The 18,190-nt window shown below is 39.9% G+C and overlaps 2 protein-coding genes across 4 annotated transcripts in view; both read right to left on the bottom strand.

Moving 5' to 3' along the window:
* samd12 (sterile alpha motif domain containing 12) overlaps positions 1–8,133 on the bottom strand; it is a 128,931-nt gene extending 120,798 nt beyond the window's left edge. Inside the window, exon 1 of one of the 2 annotated variants that reach the window (XM_080296400.1) lies at positions 7,975–8,133. In XM_080296400.1, the coding sequence (XP_080152526.1) occupies positions 7,975–7,987 (13 nt within the window). In that variant the 5' untranslated portion in view covers positions 7,988–8,133. Of the gene's footprint in view, positions 1–7,200; positions 7,373–7,974 lie in introns of those variants that run through there. The other variant, XM_080296399.1, reaches the window with a different exon arrangement.
* Positions 8,134–13,155: 5,022 nt separating this feature from the next.
* Positions 13,156–16,541, bottom strand: abrab (actin binding Rho activating protein b). 2 transcript variants are annotated; one of them, XM_080296367.1, is made up of 4 exons: positions 16,398–16,541; positions 16,175–16,232; positions 15,318–16,088; positions 13,156–14,860 (listed from the first exon to the last, which is right to left on the bottom strand). In XM_080296367.1, the coding sequence occupies exons 3-4, from the start codon at positions 16,070–16,072 to the stop codon at positions 14,377–14,379; spliced, it is 1,239 nt and encodes a 412-aa protein (XP_080152493.1). In that variant the 5' UTR covers positions 16,073–16,088; positions 16,175–16,232; positions 16,398–16,541; the 3' UTR covers positions 13,156–14,376. The 2 variants fall into 2 exon arrangements, with proteins under 2 accessions (XP_080152493.1, XP_080152494.1); XM_080296368.1 differs by lacking the exon at positions 16,175–16,232 and having other exon boundaries at positions 16,398–16,537.
* Positions 16,542–18,190: the final 1,649 nt, after the last annotated feature.

The following is an 18,190-nucleotide window of genomic DNA, read 5'->3' as shown; positions in this document are numbered from 1 at the left end:
CCCAAAAGCAGCTAGCGCAGCTGCTCTGACTATATGATAAGAATAGCATAGTTGGGTATGGTACTTTGCGCTTCAGGTGGATAGCCCAGGGGTGATGCTCTCTGGCTTATTTCAGGCCAAGCGAGAGAATACTTCCAATTTAGCAAAGCACCTAAAAGATCAGCATACAAAACTTAATAAAGAATTCAAGGTGAATGAGTTTCAATTTAACATCAATTCAAAGTATTATCCTTCTTATGTTACCATTTTTTAGACAGATGTCCCTGTAGGCCAAATTGTTTGCAATGGTTTACATGAATTAGCGTTAATATTGTATATGCAAAATATAATGTTGACATTTCAAATAAACAGTCTGTCACCAGCATTTGGGTACATGGAATATTCACTTTGTAGGAATAGAAAATAGTGTAATTTTGCTGGTACTGGTACCAACTACTACATCCCATGGTATCACAGCATCCCTAGCTCACACGTTAGTGTCACTTTGGTTTGGTTTGTTGTGCACCTCTTGATTTTGTAAGATGGCCGGGTGGAAGACATGAGTGTGTCTATACTCAGTACAGGAGCTCAAAGATTCCCAGAGGACTGAGAGCAAGATGCTGCAATAGTCTTTAAACATGAGAAAAAACTCTACAAGCACACCCAGTCACACCCATGCAACAACAGTAAGCCAAACTTTAGCCCACTTTCCCTACTAAATCAGTCTTTTTCTTTAGGTTGAATACGTCTACATATCTTGATTTGGCACACATTTTTAAACCAGATACCTTTCCGACATAACCCTCTGCATTTATGTCTCCCCCTGGTCTCAAACAAGTGGCTTTTAGATGTTAGCTGAATTTATCAACCACTACACTGCTGAGGTACTACCAAGAAATCAAAATAAGAAAAGGCATTAAGAAAACATACCATATTTTATTAGTTTAACATTAAAGTCATTGCCTTTTTTTCTGTGTTTTTTAATTGGTCCTTTTACTTGTACAGAACACGTTCTAGTAAAACTGAGGGAATATAAACTAGTGCTGCGGAAAAAGAAAGTGTCCAGACCAGACACACTTGGCCTTTCCTTCTCCTGGATTTCTTTCTCTCAAGCTGACAGTCAGAGACAGCAATGCAAGCTGAGCCAGCTAAAGCACTCAGACCAGGGACAGGTCCAATAGAATTGTAATGAATAACCCATTGACATTTGTTAGACAGACTCTTTCAGGTACTTGCCCTTTACATCAATCCATGGAAGTAGTGGAAATCTCTGCAAGTCTGTTAATGAGAAAGTCTCCTTTGTGCACGTTGCTTGAGGGCATGTTTGTGCCTACCAATACTTTAATTTTCTATTTTTAATTTTGCTTATCTCTTATGCTAAACTCCAGGCAGCAGCACTTTAGTATGGTACATCAAACATGGCTGTAGGCCTACCTAAAGGAGGACGATTGCACAACACTGCTCTCCCTCGACATTTGCTGCATCCGCTTCTGTCATCTTAATCCTATTCCTGCTGAGTAAGGTTTGAAAGATCCTCGTCCGATGTAGTAGCTCCTTATTAAATTGACTAAGATGTAATCCCATTCCACTGACTCAAATAAACATGTTTATTCTCCTAATTCTATTCCTGGGCTAGATCCGGGGGAAGGATTTGAAATGAGTTTTCTGAATGGGTGCACAGACAGGCAGAGCAGGGCAGGGCAGATCAAGGAGGCTGGATGTATAGAGGCAAATAGAAAGAAGGGAAATGAACAACCTCAGCCACAGGGGTAAACACTACTGCGGCTAGACTTGGGGTCCAGCTCTTGCCGCTTTCTATATGTGTGTACATGCACACGTCCACATAATTCATGGTCCTGACACATGTTAGCCTTTTAGTAGCTTGCCTGGTTAAATTATAATGACGTTAGCATTGGAAAAATGTAGAGCCTCTGTCATGCTGATAATAACAATGAATGCTGGCGGCTGAATGATTAAGACGTTTACTATGTGGTGTTCTCACCCTGATTGGGCTACCGGATCGCTACCAGATATAATCAAATTTTGTAGGAGACACAGCTGCTATGCTGTCCTACAAAAATTAAAATCTACCCAAGATTATCTTAAAACTGAGTTATCTTATAAAACAGTTTCAGCATGGGCAAGTTGCAAGTGAGGGAATAAAACATCACCTAGCAGGTCTGAAGGGTTAATCAGATACACTGGAATGTTATCACAGCTACACTGACTTGCTGCTCTGAACAGATGCTTGCAAACAACAGATTTTAAAAAATGCTGTAACATAAATAAAACAAGCTAATCTACTTGAGCTTATTCAATTTAGTTGTGTTAGGGTATGTGGAAAATGTTAAGCAAGATTTAATTTGCTTAATAACCCTGTTATTGTTTTGGTTTGCAAGAGTCCTCCTGCATTGGCGACCGCCGGTACCAACACTTTCAGTTTGACACTATTCTATTTTTGGTCCCAACATGGCCTTAAGGCACCAATGTCTTCTATCAGAACTGCTGTTCAGAAGTGCTCACACCTTTCTGATGTGGGTGCGTGTGACCATTTCTGTAAAGTTCCCAAACCAACAGTCCAACATTAACACCCACGCATCTACTCCCTCGTGCTTCATACCCAAAGTGAGCCAGCATTTAAACTTCTCTCTTCGTGTCTCTTCTTTCATTTGAAACATAATTTCTGTCACATAAATAAATGAGTCAGACACTAATACACTATTATACTCATATTTTAACAGTACTGCGTCCCTACCCTCCATACGATGGTTAGCTTCACACTCAGTCATTGTACCAGTACATTTATGATACAACCTTTAGTCAGCAGAACGCTAAAATTAATTTCCCCCATTAAGTCATGACTTTGTTTACATAAGCTGTTATGAAGCAAGGTCACTTGATGTCTCCATCTGTGCTAAGGGCCCCAGGTGAAATTATCTTAAGCTACATCACTAAGGATCCTGTGTCAAGTTTCTGGAGTATAACCTCAGTGCCTATCAAATTAACTATGTGTCAGAATAGACATCCCAGAGATGCACTGATCAACCAGCCAGGTACCAGAATCTGACAATTTCCAGCAGTCTTGGCTTTGACCAGTGACCGGTCAGTTAGCCTCATGTATGTCAGATGAGATGGTTGGTTTCATGCAATAGCAAGCAAATAGTCATGCACATACTTACTGCCATGCTATAAGCAGCATGCATGACGGCTGTGGCCAGTACTCAGTCTGAGTGTAGAATACACAAAGTTTGCCAAAGTAAACCAAGGGGGAACCCTAAGTATGAAAATCTTCCTAAAATCAAACCTAAGCTGAACATGTCCAGTTTGAAGAAGCTAACAAAGCCAAAGTGGCTAAAGCTAAAGCTATTCAGACGCAAAGCTAGCCACCAGCTAGCAGCCTCAATATGAGCGAACGATCAAAGCGAAAAAGAGAAACGGGTGAATGTTTTGTTACCTAAGTTATTCTGCAAAATTGAGTAAGTACCTGTGATTAGTTTTGTTATATGACTGCTGCATGTGCTTATTTTCTTAAGGTAAAATATATCAGCAGGTAAAGGTTCATCTTCAGTTAATTACAGTATATGTAGCTCTTTCCAGTAGCACAGCACATTATATTTAGTTGCTTCACCGAGAGAAGATCCTAAAATTTTGCTAACAACATTTTGCATTGAGGAAATGTTGACTTTTGCTCGCATTCTGTTATGTCAGTTAAAGATCTATGAAAGAAAAATATGAATTGTTAAAAAGTTAAAACATCATCGGAAGATCACTCAGAAAAAAATTACTGGAAATTGGAATGGGACAAGAAAATTGCAATCAATACACATGTACATCAATCTCTAAGTTGTTCTGAGCAATCAACACACCCTCACTTACTCAGAATCTAATGTGTCAAAGAGTGTATCAGAAACATGACCATCTTCTTTCTCAGATTTTACTTTTTTCATTTAGACTAGACTTTTTTCTAGAATTTTTTATGCTAACAAAAAAAGCAGTGCTTGTACAAGAAAACAGTGGCTCCTAAACAGATCATTTAAAAGAAGCTATAATCAAATTTCACACCATTTAAAAGACCCTAATTAAACCTTCCTCTCGAGTGTAAAGTAAACTATTTGCCGGCTTATCATTAAAGAGCATTGCAAACATTTGTGCTTCCTTTGTTATTTTGTGTAAACTGAATCGGCTAAGCACAGCTAATCAAAAGTGCCTTTCAAAGTAAAGCTCAGTGGGGTCCTGGGGTGGCAGTCTCGAAAGCCCTCATTTCCCAAAGAGCTTTTTTGTCCTCTCATAGCTTATAAATTATTAAATATCTGACCTATATTCTCTGTCTTGGAAGGGTTGGTGGAGAACTGGAACAGAACACAATGACACAGCAGAGTTGTTGTGATGTTTTTTTGTTTTTTCATCACATCTCAAATTAAAAGTGATGATGCTGCCGCAAGCTTTGTCCCACCCGCGGGGACAGTTTAGCAATAACTGCAGAGAAAATAATGGTTTTAATTAGATCTGATCTAAAAAAAAAAAGAAAAAAAAGAGGCATTTTTAGCCAACTGTGGCAAATTTAGAAGTAGAGATCAGTGAGCATAGGAAACCAAAACAGGAAGGAGAAATAACAAAAGCAGGACATATAATTTAATATACCTGCACTGTATGCAAACCTTACTTTTATTTTCTGTTTGATTGTTTAATACGGCGGTCCCCAACCCACGGTCCGTGAGTCGTTTGGTACCGGGCTGCAAGAGTTGAGGCTCGGGTATCAAATTGATGGTTTTCAAGGGGTTTTATCGGTTTTTATCGTTATTTTTTTTAAGCGTTTTTATCGTTAATTCGGTTTCCCTGGGTCTTTTCCTGTGTGTTATGAATCAATTTTATTTATTTTTTTGGTAGTGGTTTTGTTTTGGTTTTGTCCGCGACACCTTAAAAGCAGGTCCGTGAAAATATTGTCAGACATAAACCGGTCCATGGCCAAAAAAGGTTGGGGATCGCTGGTTTAATTTATAAAATGCTCAAATAGAACCCTGACCAATATAACTTTTCTGTTTTAAAAATAACAAAACACAAAAAATCATGGAAAATCTCTTGTATTCAAAAAAAAAAAAAAAGACAAATAGTCACTGATTAATTTTGCAACAATAAACTATTTCATTTGACAGGTGATTTGACTATAGAGAGCTTGGACTCAAAAAGGTTTAGTGCCCTTTGCTTAGCAAATATAACACAACAGCAAATAAAAACATACTATGTCATAAAAACATCTACAAAGTCTTACCGGTACTTAATTAAAAGTTTAGAATCACGAGGAGAAAACTGAGCTAAAAGCATCAAAATTAAAACTACTCAACTGCAAAAATACATCCTTGTGAGTGTTATTAAAAACAGGAAGTGGCGCTCGTTTATGTGTCCTTACAGATTAAACATTTAATCGTTAGTTATTATTCATCCCTGGCTCTGTTCCACAGCCTGTTTTTTGTCCTGTCTCCCTGCCCCTCACTCCACGGCCACACCTCTCTGGAGGTTTCTTCCTGTTAAAAGCCAAAAGCTTGCTCATGTGATTGTTGAGTGTGCCTCTCTCTTAATGTAGAAGCGAATATTGTTGTGATTTGGTGCGATATAAATGACACTGAACTGAATTCAATTATAATTATAGAGTTGAAGTGTGTGCCTCTGTGGTTACTCACATAAATATGTGGGATGATTAATCAAGTAATCTAAGCAAATCTGCACTCATGTTTTGATGTTGGACTGAATCTTTGCTTTACTGTCAGGTGCTGAACTATTTTACTTCTTTGGGCCTTGAAATAAAGTGTGAATTTAATTTTAGGATCATGCAATTCTAGATAACTGAAACATTACAAGACACTCTAACCAAACCCCGAAGCTGTAGCCCACTCAGGTATCACACACCCAAAGCCTCCTAAGTTCAATGTAAGATCCTTTTTCTATGTCTTTTATAATGTGAAAAATACAGCTGTCAGATGAAAGTAAACATTTCCCTCTTAAATTTAAGGAAAAAGTGAATCAGTAAGAGAATACCATATTACTTTCTTCTACTCCGAGTCACAGTATTTCTGTAGCATCAGTACATTTTACCTTCAGCATAAGGCTCCGCAGGATGTTTCTGACAGCTTTGGAAAAGTTTGTGCGAGCTTGGTTTGTGTGTGTGTGATTTTCTTTCAGATTGTGGCTGTTGCAGCTTCAGTGAATAGGGACGTGACTCATAATTCATCTCTGTGAGTGACACAAGTAAATGAATCGTGTTCGAATGCAAAGATTTATTCCATAGCTGCATGAACTGCTCAAGCCTTAAGTGGTGACATTTTGTTTGACTATCTCCTATAGAGGTGCCAATCCTGTAAGATGATTTTGGGAGCATTAAATCATTTCATGGGAAAAATGAAGTGATGTCATGACTTTTAGCTGTGGTGTGGCTGAGGACTGATGCTATTGCTCCTTGAAGAAATGGTTGAAACTGGACAACAGACAAACTACGCAGCTTTGGAACAAAGAGTGCATCTGCAGACAGCCTTGCTCTTACAGCTTTGAATGATGAATCTCAAGAGGTGCATGAATGAAACTATACAGGGGAATATTCTGGAAAGGTTGTATCTAAGATGCTTTGAAACAGATGACGTCTCTATACCTGTTGTTCAGCTATCTGCCCTATTAAGATGCAATATCATCGGAGCAGTAAAGACACAACTTCGTGGCTGCAACATTTCTCGACTGGGGGCCAAACACAGAGCTTGAGAATGTTTAAAGCGGCCTTGAACCTTACAATAGGTTTAACCAATGAGGGGAGAAGTATGATCAAAGGCTCTAGGGGCAAGCACAAATGCTTCACTAAAATCTTAAACAGGACCTTAACATTAGAGAAAATGAAGGGAACAGCAGTCAGACAGCATTTATCTCATCTCGCTGTTTAATCTGTGCTATCAATGCCACTACACATACATCCTGGACAAAACAAAAAAACCTGTATCCTCACTAAGATAACTTAAACCAAAGAAAACAAGAGAGACTGGTTCAGGTCAGACAATACACAGACATGGCTGTGCACACAAACGTCCCACATAAAAAACCTGATCTTGGCTATGCAAGCGCTTCGAAATGTCATACCAAACATACCTGCGTGGGGAAATACACAAACAAAGGACTGGAGAAGCCCTCACAAGCGAGAGAGCTGGCTGCACTCAATGCGTTTAAAGCATGCCTCTGACATACCTCTCATTGGATTCTGGATCCACAGGATGCCTCCGATAAGGTGAGGAGACTGGCCGAGCATTGTGACTCACTGACTGCCACTTCCCTCACCTCAAACGTCCGGAGCGAGCACCTTAACTAACTGTGTATTGACACTCACGGGGAGAGGCAGGTGACCACCCCTGTCCACATGCCACACCACCTGCTGAAAGGCGAGCAGCCTCTAAGAGACTGTTCTTGTGGAACAGGTTGAGCGCTCACACGGCGCGCTGTTGCATCACGAAAAAGACCCGTGAATAAATCCTAGCAGAGATGGGTTTATCTTAATGTTCTCTCATAAAAGTGATTCAGAATCCTCCAGAGAAAATGCCGAGGCGACCGTGTCAAAGGACTTCGGCGATCCTCGGTCGCAGACCTGTTAACCGGGGCTCCAATCGCAGAGCAACGTCGAGGCGCACAGGCTGCCACAATGTAAATACAGAAAGAGGCTGCGCGTTAACACGAGGCTTTATGGTGTGTGATCATGGATCAGCACTCTGAATACCAGCCGTACATTGATTCAATTGTACAGCGTAATAATAGGCTCGGAGAAGATGACCAAAACGGCGCATCTAACGCTGACAGAGCAGAGGCTACAACATCACCCAATCACAGCCTTTCACAGCTGACCTGACTGTGTCTTGGCTGAATCGTGTAAATCCTTTCATATGATAACTATACTATTGTATGCAATATTAGAAAGGACACAAAAAACCTGACACGCCGGTGTGGGCAGCGCATTGTGAGGCGCCTTACCTTCCACGGCCATGGTGCTACTCCACAGATTTGGGCATCACTCGCAAAGGGGAGCAGACGAAATGTAAAAGTCAACGCTCGCTCATTGTACCTTGTTTGGTGTGTTATCACCACTTTGCTGCGGGCAAGCCGGAGCGCACAGCTGCTGCCGCGCCTTAAAGGATTCTGGGAAGTGTAGGCTCAGCGCTTACTGGAAGGAAGAGGAAGTTTCCTGGGTTTTGCAGAGAAAGCAGTTTTAGCCGTAGCTGGAAACAGCGAGGCAAATGTCTGTGTACGCAGCACATTTCAACGCAATTAAATCAAAGTCTGCAGGACAGAACACACACACACACACACACAAGTTAAAAAAAAAGAATAAAAAATTAGCTTGCATATTATGTGAGAGAAAGCACGCCCACTGGATCTAGATTTTAAGCTTGGTACAATTGCACAATGGAAGCCAGGAGCTGACATATAAGATAAATCCTGTTGTCTACGCAGGAGAAATAATTTGCTTCCTCCTTTTAACTAATTAGGTCTTTGGTCAGTAGTTCATGAGCCAAATGTTTGAACACAATCCCACCACTTTGTTACTGTAGCAGCTAGAGAACAATCAAGAGTTAATTTCACTGATAATTACATTGTAGCTCTTTGTCTGTCTTACTGGATCCTGATAGAACAGTGGAGCTTTCACACACTGGGGCCTGATGACTGGATGTGGCACCTCCTTTGTCACCTTCCAAATCTGTTTCAAGTCCATTGTTACATCAGATGCTTTTGTTGTTGTTATTATTATTATTATTATTATTATTAGTAGTAGTAGTAGTATTAGTATTAGTATTATAGCCTAAGCTCAATCTGTCACTATCCAGGTGGTCTGTGCTGTCACCATATCTCTTGAGTGAATGATATATCTATGACAGATTTTAGATTGACATGCTAGACAGTGCTTGACCAACATCATCAAAGCACCAAATTCGGGATCTTAAAAATTAATATAAACCCTACGCTGCCTACAGTGACTACAGTCCAGTGATCACTACAGTCATCACAAAACTATAGAAACCCTTTTTAATCAGAGTATAGCATCAAGTCAGTCAAATTTCTGGGATATTGATCTAGTCAGTTAGGTAGCAGAGGGGATTGTTAATCAGGTTCAGCTACTACTAACAGGTGGATTATTGAGGCAACAATGCAGGTAGAGGCCACCAGACATAGTAGTGGTGGACAAGCAGAGGAAGATGGCTGTAGTGATTGATGTAGCTATACCAAGTGATCGCAATATTAAGAAGAAGGAACATAAGAAACTTGAGAAATAACAAGGGCTGAGAAAGGAGCTGGAGAAGATGTGGAGGTGAAGGAAACAGTGGTCCTCATGGTAACTGGAGCCAAGCTCGAAGGATAAAGACAGCCCCGTGGGAGATTGGGGAATTAATATATATGTTACTGTTACTAGTACTAATTACGACAGTACAAGCATTTTCCAGAGAATTATGTCTTCATTACTTAGGAATGCTGCTCCCCTGTTGAGCTACTTCTTGTAGCGACACAATATTATACGTCTTAAACACAAGATGGCGCCAGAGCCTTTGCAACGTCAGTTTTCATTCAATAAATCCAGACTTTCATTCAATATAATCTGACTTTCATCAAATATATTCGAGTTTCATTCAGTATATTCAGATTTCTATTTTAACTGAATATTTTCCTGTTCGCTTAGTCTTCAGCCAGGCTGTGTCCCATAATGTGTCTCGCGGCTCTAGTTAAAGTGGAACGTTTTGTTCAAAGAAGATCTATGCATCTATGATCTATGCATTAAGTAGATGTTTATTGCTTTCTTATTTAAAGATACAGGAATTAAACTCCATCGAGCCAGCAAATTAAATCGACTAATTTCCAGTTTACACGTATAGTTGTATTTTTGTTGGATCGTGTGGAGGACGGTGAATAATGGCATTAAAAGTATACAGTGAGTAATAGAAAGATGACAGATTGCCAAAAGAAAACAATTACAGTTATCAACACCCGTTTTCTCGATCACTGATGTGTGCAATTGGGCAAAAGCAGTAGGTTAACTACTTTATAAGGATAAGAAGAAAAAAATAGTAATTATAACTTATTTTCATGTAGATACTTTATCATTTTAGATACTAATGAAAATACCCCTAAAGAATTTTGTGCAAAGTGCAATTCCTGTCCAAAAACTGAACAGATGATGCTACGGTCCTCAGTGTGCAGTGTTGTTGTAGTTTGGATCAAAAACAGCCATAGTGGAACTGAATGCTGATAAATAAATGAGACACAGACAAAGACAATGTAAGATAATTGCTGGTGGTTAATATGCTGCATTCTCATGACCAATAGATCAATAGACCTATCTCTTTTGTGCTAATTTTGAATGAAAGCAGTGTTAATATCACAAGGTGTAATTTTATTTTTTTATATTCACCCTATGATGTGGCCACTGTAGGTTTCCCAGACCCTTACAGCTGTGATCCTATCTTCTCCAGTGATAGCAAATTAGGTGCCACTTCCTGACCCGACAGAAGGGGAGAAAGAGTACTGAGGCTGGACTGCAAGGAGGAGAAAACAGACGTCATGAGGCAGCTGAATTTGTTTGACAGCGATGAAGCAGATCATACTTTGTGAACACAGTGCACAGTTTACTATTATTGCTTGTCACTTAATTGTAAATCCCTAAAATGCTTTAAAAACACATAATTGAATGCTGAAATATCAGATACACCTCATTGCCACTTACAGGAAGCTGAAGCAGAAGCCACAAGAAGCGCAACGATAACAACAACAACAACAACGACAAGCATTCTGTGAACATGAACACAAAGAACTATTTAATTATTTAAGAATTATTTAAAATTGGTGTTGATTGTAATTATAGTAAAAATGGTCTCACCTGTCTGCTTGGTTGTTTAGGTCAAAAAGATGAAGACGCGAATACTGAAACGTGCGTCTAAGTTTAGGCAAAACTGTGCAGCTACACTCTCCAGTTTACAGCAAGACGCAGCCTGGTTCATTTATACTCCCTTTAGTGCTTCAACATACAAATGATGGGCGGTATTTTCTGTTAAAGCATATTTGCATGCATATAATGTGTTCACATTGAACACCTGCAGACTTCACAGTTGATTTCACTTTTTGACTAAAATTACCGTAAGTACAGATATATAAGCAGGAAACAGATACATTTTAGTCTCCCATTATCAAACCATCCCTAGGTGCTGCTCGGCAGTGATAATGCATGCTACATTCAAAATTATATGCAGATTTGTCCTAATTAGTTAAATGGACTGGTTCTTATATAGCTGCGTAGCAAAGTTTGAAACTTTACAAAATCACATGAAATCTTTTAAGAAAACGTCCTTGAAAGCAGTCCTTGAGTGGGATTTAAGTCTGTATGTGAGCTTCAAGAAGGCTGTGTGAGTACACTATCCAGTTTACAGTAAGAAACTGGCTACCATGTGTACATTTATAGTGCCTCACATTTGAATTAGGAGATAAAAGTTTTCACTGGTCTGTTGCACAAGTATATGCAGTAGCTGGCGTTCAAATTTATAAAGTATGTCAGCTAGGCATGTTTCTCATTGTTAGCATGTTAGTAATCTGAACATGACTGAAAATCCTGCAGAACCAGATTATTAGTTGTTCTTGATTTTACTAACCACCACTTTACTTAACCACCACTCGGCCTTGTTTGGCAGTGATATTGTCTGAAACCTCCAAAACCTTGTGCAGACTTTTCCTGTTCACTTGGGGTTCAGCCACTCTGCAATGAACTAATGGATATCTGGTTAAGAACGCTTCCTTGAAAACAGTTACTATTTAGAATTTTAAAGAATATCATTTTAGTTAAAGAGCTTTACATAATGGGAGTTTATGTTATCAGCTCTTACATGGTGTCTCATGGTGATCCTGTGTTCTTGACAGACATGTCAGGGTGTTCATATCAGTTCCAGTCAGAATACAATGTTCTATTTGATAGAAAGGAAAGCCAATCTGCACATTTTTTTTAATCATACAAGGAAGAGGAAGACATGGAGCCCGAGCAAAGACTAAAATAAAACCTGAAAGAGGACTATATCACCTTAGCAGCCGTCGATCACTATTGCACATTTTATTTGTTCATTTTTTCTGCTACTTTGTCCTCCATCATTGTTTCTTGTGGTTTTTGGTTCATTTGCTATTTATGAACATATTTAAATGCAACTTTTACAACAGAATAGAAAGGTGTAATGGACTTTTTCTGATGAGAGTAGCAAAAGGGCATGTCTGCCTTCTCAAACCTAGATTAGAGAATGTTGACATTAAAAAAATGTAACTACGGCGTTACAGTCGGAACCAACCATAACACTAATAAGCAACTGTGTAGTAAAAATACTTTGTTTGGACACTTTTGTGATAAAACTGATCAAAAAGATCTACAAAAAATTGGACCTGGCTGATGTTTCAGTTCATTATTTAACCACATGCAGCTTAACCCATTTCACACTCACCACTCACCACGATATTAGTCTCGTTTATAGCAGGCAACTAAGAGGTGCTACTACACTCAAAAAAAAAAATAATTAATTGGATGAACGTAATTTTATCTTGCCACTTATATTCCATCTAAACAAATCATGTTATATTAATCCATCTTGGTTGTGTTGTGTCAACACGATATATGTGTGTAGGTTTAACATAATATTAACATTAACATTCAATTAATTTGATTTGATGTTTCTATGGCGAACGTAATTAAATCATGTAGCATCTACATGAAATTCAGCAACTTAATTTGTTCTTGTTGAGATGACATGATACAATCCAGTAAGAGTGGCTGGATCCAGGCAACTAACCACTCTTACTAGATTGTATGATGTCATCTCAACAAGAGATGGTTTACCTGGTAACATTACCTTCCTAAGCGAGAGGGAGGGTGATGGGGCTTCTTATGTGTGTGTCTTTTGTGTGCATCACCTGTGTGATGGAGGGAGACTGCAAAAGGAAAGTGCACAGTCTGTCTCTGAGAGAGTCGCTTGTAATCCTCAGACCCTGCTCAGTCTGTAAATTGCTTGCTGATGAAGCTGAATGTTCACTGCAGCCCAAAACGACCCTCAGGCAATCAGACAATGTCCAGGTGCTCCCGGAGGCCAGTCCAGCCCTCAGCTTAGTAAGTGATTAACTGGTAAACATATCCAAGCATTTATTTTTATCATTTCTTTTTTATTTTTAATCCCAAGACAAAAAGCATCACAAAACACAGAATACAGCAAGTCATCATAGGCTACTGTATGATTAGGAATCCAGCTTATAACTATAATTTCGTTCATTTCAGCACTTTAATTTTGACTTATTCACACTTTACTGCTGTGCACTCCTGTAAAGCCACTGACAGTTGAAGCGATTAACACTGATTATCCTGTTCTAATGTGATCTTGTACCAGCACATCCTCTAATAGTAAGCAAAAGCACCTCGAGCAACACACTAAAAGAGGACAAAGTGCTCACCAGGCCTCAGTACTTCCCAGATTGTAGAATGATCCCAAGCAACAGCCTGATCAAAGTAGACCCTTTGCTGCAACCCACAGGAGGTTTTCTGCCATGTCTTAGTGCAAAAAACCCACAGGGCAGCCACAGCTGTCTTGTGGAAATGACTTAAAGACTATTAGCCGTCACTGAGGACCTACACAGTATTGGCCAGGTGGTTTTCATGAAGTGGATTTCTCCAATTTAATGAGTTTTCCCATTTTCCCTTGCAGTCTTGGTCAACCTTCGATACCATTTCAAAGAGCTGTGGTCTAAAAGGCCACGGTGTTTTAAAGTACTGTGGCGTTCCACTGCATTGTGTCTGGTGTAGCGCAATGAAAGCTGAGCTGCATGTATTCAGGCAGCGAAACCCAACCCATGTTTGAATTAGTGTACAGAATACTGCAAAGCTGCTGATTATTTGGTACGTTAGCACATGCTCAAGTATCTCATTAACATAAACCATGAAGTGAAAAAGAGACACTCGTGATAATCTGCAAGCTACTCTGAATGGATTTTAAGGAACCAAAACCCCAACACTTTATCTCTTCAGCGCTTGTGATTTAAAGCTTTTAAGTCTCTGCAGATTTCTCAAAACACTGAGCAAGACAGCTACAGCTCAAACACTGACAGAAAGAGTCGTCAAGTATCTACCAAAATAGCAGCAAAAGTATTCTTTGGATAATCCGTAGAGAGACACATCCGCCGAGCTCAGCTTGTATCCTTTTGATATTGTTCTGCAAGTGTCCACCGAGTAGTCCTGGGTCAAACTGCATCTTAAATCCTCCTCTTAGTGCTGTCTGACAATGACGGGGGTTATTTCAGGTTCAAATTCCAGTGTGCAAGCAAAGAAGCTGTAAGAGGATTTCAAGAACAACTTTGACCCAGGTGTTAATATCACACCAGAAGAGTAATAATAACTCCATCATCCTGGCCTTGCCACAGCATCTCGCCCTCAAACTCCACTTTCCCATGTTTCCTGGCTCTCATCAGAATCCCCACCACCTTGTCAGAGATCCGAACGTATCTGTCAAACAGTTCTCCAAATGTGACCCGGGTCTTTCCATCTGGGTCCGGATCGGCCATAGTTCTGATCACATAGCACATGTCGTCTATTTCACGGTGGATATGTTTCTCCGCACGTTTGGCCCTTTCTGCCGTCTTACTACCCTCCTTTGGACGTCCGTAACCCTCTTGACCTTTCTGGAGGCGGAGGGACATGGAATAGTCATAATCAAAGTATTCACTGAAGGGGTTGAGTTTCTGATTAACTGTGTGCTCAGAGGCCCAATTCTGCCAGCGGCTCTTGAGATTTCCCACGCTGCTGTATTTCTTGGACAACGTGTTGATCTTGTTGGCATCCTCAGCTTCTTTTTTGTAGCTGTGAAGCATGTCAAGTGACACAACAAGTCAATACAAAATGAACAAGACACTCAGTACTGGTTTTTATTGTTATATTGGTTATCATTTCTGCTTCTCTCTTGGCCAGATCTGATTTGAAAAAGAAAGGTGTAATCTTAATGAGAAAGTTACCTGTATAACTAAACAGGGTTTCAGTAATCAACAGAAAGAACTTGTGGTTTTACTTGCTTTTAAATGTAATTGTTGGAGACAAAAATGATAAATGTGTGCAAGTTTTTGTGTGGTCTAATGAAAACATCCAGTCTGTCAGCTCAATTCTCTATTTCTTAAATATTGAAAAGAAGTAAAGAGTGTTTGAGTTTTTAGAATTTGTTGGATGAAAGTTGATTTGGTGAACATTTTATACTCCCTCTTAACATTTTCTTTTTTGAAAACTTAATTCTGAATACAAAATGAAGCCCAGTGACACTACTTACATTGGAACTGAGGATCTTTTTATTCCCACTGCTGTCTCAGAGTCTTCTTCACAGTTGTTTTCCTCTGCTTCTTCTGAAAAGCTTGTTCTGTGTGTTTTATCTACTTCCAGTCCCTCTACATCTGCCTCGAGGGGCCCACTGTCCTCTTTACGCCCACAGGTGAATCCCTCTCTTGGATCTCCTCCTTCTTTAACAAGCTTCTGCTCATTCTCCACCTGCTTCCAGCTTTTGGTCAGCGATGACACCATGTTGGAGCACTTCCTCCGACGGGTGGGCGAGCTTTTCTTCTTTAGCAGTCTGTCAATCTCCTCATCTGATGGGAGATGCTCCCTCTTGATTTTTTCTGTCAGGAGCCCAATACCTGCACTCTTCTCCTGAGCGCTGCTGGTCACTGTCTTCACCACTTGCTTTGTCTTGATAAAAGACGCCGCTGGTGGCTCATCCGATGTCTTAACCTCACCAGTCTTTGATGTCGTTGTTTGTGTAGCTGCGAGACCTTTAGAAGCTTCTGTTTGCTGCGTTTGAATGGATGGAGGCTTCTTTGAAACCCACTTCTTTTTGGGTTCCTCTGGTCCACCCAGTGAAGACGGAGCCCAGCCGCTTGGCTCGCTGGCCTGCTTGTTCTCATTCTCTGTCACCCATTGCTGCCAGCTGCTTGCCAGGTTGCACACCATGCTAATAGTGCGGAGCTTCTTGATGTTCTTGTTGCTGAATGGTTTCCTTTGGGAAACTTGGCCATTGTGTTTGTCTGACATAATTGTCTCTATTAGTCTGTAAATACAGGCACAATTAATCCTCCCAAGTAAGCTGTAAGATTTGCTAAAATGAACTCATATCCTCTGCCTGACTCGCTGTACCTTTGTTGCCTCTGTTTCCCTGCTCCCACACACAGCTCCAAACTGGGGAGCGTAAACCCTAATGGTGGAAAGTATTCGAGTCATCCCAGGCTACCAACGTGATCGTCTTTCTCTGACACTGGTCACCCCCATGCACTCATGTTTCATCACAGATTAAAGCGCTTGTAACTAGAGGTGGACAGGGCAGTAAAACAAGTGCAAAACAGAATGACAAAAAACTTACCATTTTATATGCATTCAACATGTTCAGCTTCATAGATATTAATGATGATGATGTATACTGGGAGATATCTGCAACAATTACACAATATTCTACTTCGCTTTGCTAGCTTTTGCTAACCTTTTGGTTAAAGTACTTGTGACTCTTGATAAAAAGTATAAACCTGTTTTACAAAGTCTTACAAAGAATACGTTGAACTCATAAGCAGTTAAACCCACTTTTAATGGTATCATCTTTACTGCCACAAGCTGACATTTTTGGTGTAACACAAGGTTATGGTGGCTAATGTTAGCCAGTGTTATGAAACTTTAGAGTTGCTGAGCCCATTTGCTGATTTCCTTGCTACTATAAAGCTTTCCGTTTTACCCTTTAACTGTCTGAATATATTTTGTGGTCAAGGGGTAGTGGGGCTTTAAGGGAACGTTTCAGATTAACTCTCTGAAGACAACAGTGATGCATGAAGTAAGAAGGAAAGAAATGCAACAGTACATTAGTATAATGACTGAAACTAGCACCACTGAGGGAACAATGGGCTGGGAGGTCAGTTCCTTCGTCATAATTATGCAAATTCACATGACCATGAAAACAGAAATATTCAATTTAAAGTACAAATTCAGCACCTTAACTGTGTACTCGACTAGCTTTTAACGGTAGCTAGTTAAGAAACTGGTTATAAAGAAAAAGAACAAGTATAACAAAAGGAAACTCTGGGGAGTTTCAACCAGGAAAGAATATGATACCCGCAGAAGACTGGGATGTCTTGCTTACGCATGCAGTGGTTTAGTCTTCCAATGCAGAGGTAAGGAAATCTCATCTCACTCAGTGGAGAGTGGCATGTATTCTGACGTTAGCAATATCATCAAAACATACTGCAAGCCTTAGGGGGTGTTTAGTCCTGTTTTAAGAGCTGTTTTATTTGAAGATGGTTTTATGTGTGTTGATTTTACATATGCATGTCTGATGAGGAAGGGGCCTGTTTATAAATAGGACTTGGAACATACACACGCACACAGGCATTAAGTTGCATCTGTTGGCAGTCTGTCATGGAGGGTGGAAGTGACTCAGAGAGCATCAGCAGAGGACATGTTCTCAAACCAACTCAGCATGTTAATATATACAGTTTCAAACTGTGCAGAGAGGAAGGCTAGTGCTCCTCCACAAGGACAAACGGGCTCACTATGCTTTCAAGTCTGGGGATAAAATAAAATCTGTGCTTGCAAATGCTTTGAAAATCCAAACAAAATATTAATTTTAATCCAAAGTAACAAAAAAACTGCATTATTTTTAATGCTTTTAATGAACAGACTGTATTTCATTGACAAAACATGCAGCACTTCCTTATCTAGAAACTGCCAAAGAGTTTGTTTTCAAACAATAAATGTTGTGTTTAGGTACAAAAAATCACCCTGAGACAATTTACCTCACAGGGCTTCTTTGTTTTTATATGACACACAGCCACAACTCGAGATTTAAAAAAGAACTGACCTCAGATAAAAGCTATGAATGTCTGGCTGAAACTAAATTTGGGTTTAAATTTAGGAGAAATATGAGGCGAAAATAAGAAACAGGGCACTTCTGCCCAGTAAAGAATGTGATACTTGCACAAGATGAGAATGCCCTGCCTACTCAGTAAGTGGTTTGGTCTTGCAGGCAGACAGGAAATTCAAGCTCTCCATGCCAGCACGCATCAGCTGATGTCTGCATGTTCTGTACCCTGCATTGTGTCAGTGCTGCTTTCCCTGCCTCTGTTTGGCTTCATGTATTTACATACAAAGGTGAACAGTTCCCAGAACATA

The sequence above is a fragment of the Astatotilapia calliptera genome, chromosome 22 (assembly GCF_964374335.1).
Source record: "Astatotilapia calliptera chromosome 22, fAstCal68.1, whole genome shotgun sequence".
In the NCBI taxonomy this organism is placed as follows: Eukaryota; Metazoa; Chordata; class Actinopteri; order Cichliformes; family Cichlidae; genus Astatotilapia; species Astatotilapia calliptera.
Note: the sequence above shows the minus strand (reverse complement) of the source record. Positions and strands in the feature narration are given on the sequence as shown.

What these genes read in the sequence shown, in the direction of transcription:
- abrab (XM_080296367.1), bottom strand. Translation starts at nt 16,072, where the DNA reads ATGTCAGACAAACACAATGGCCAAGTTTCCCAAAGGAAACCATTCAGC. An exon ending in AAAAGATCCTCAGTTCCAAT is followed by an intron (nt 14,861 to 15,317) that starts GTAAGTAGTGTC and finishes CATGCTTCACAG; the next exon opens with CTACAAAAAAGAAGCTGAGG.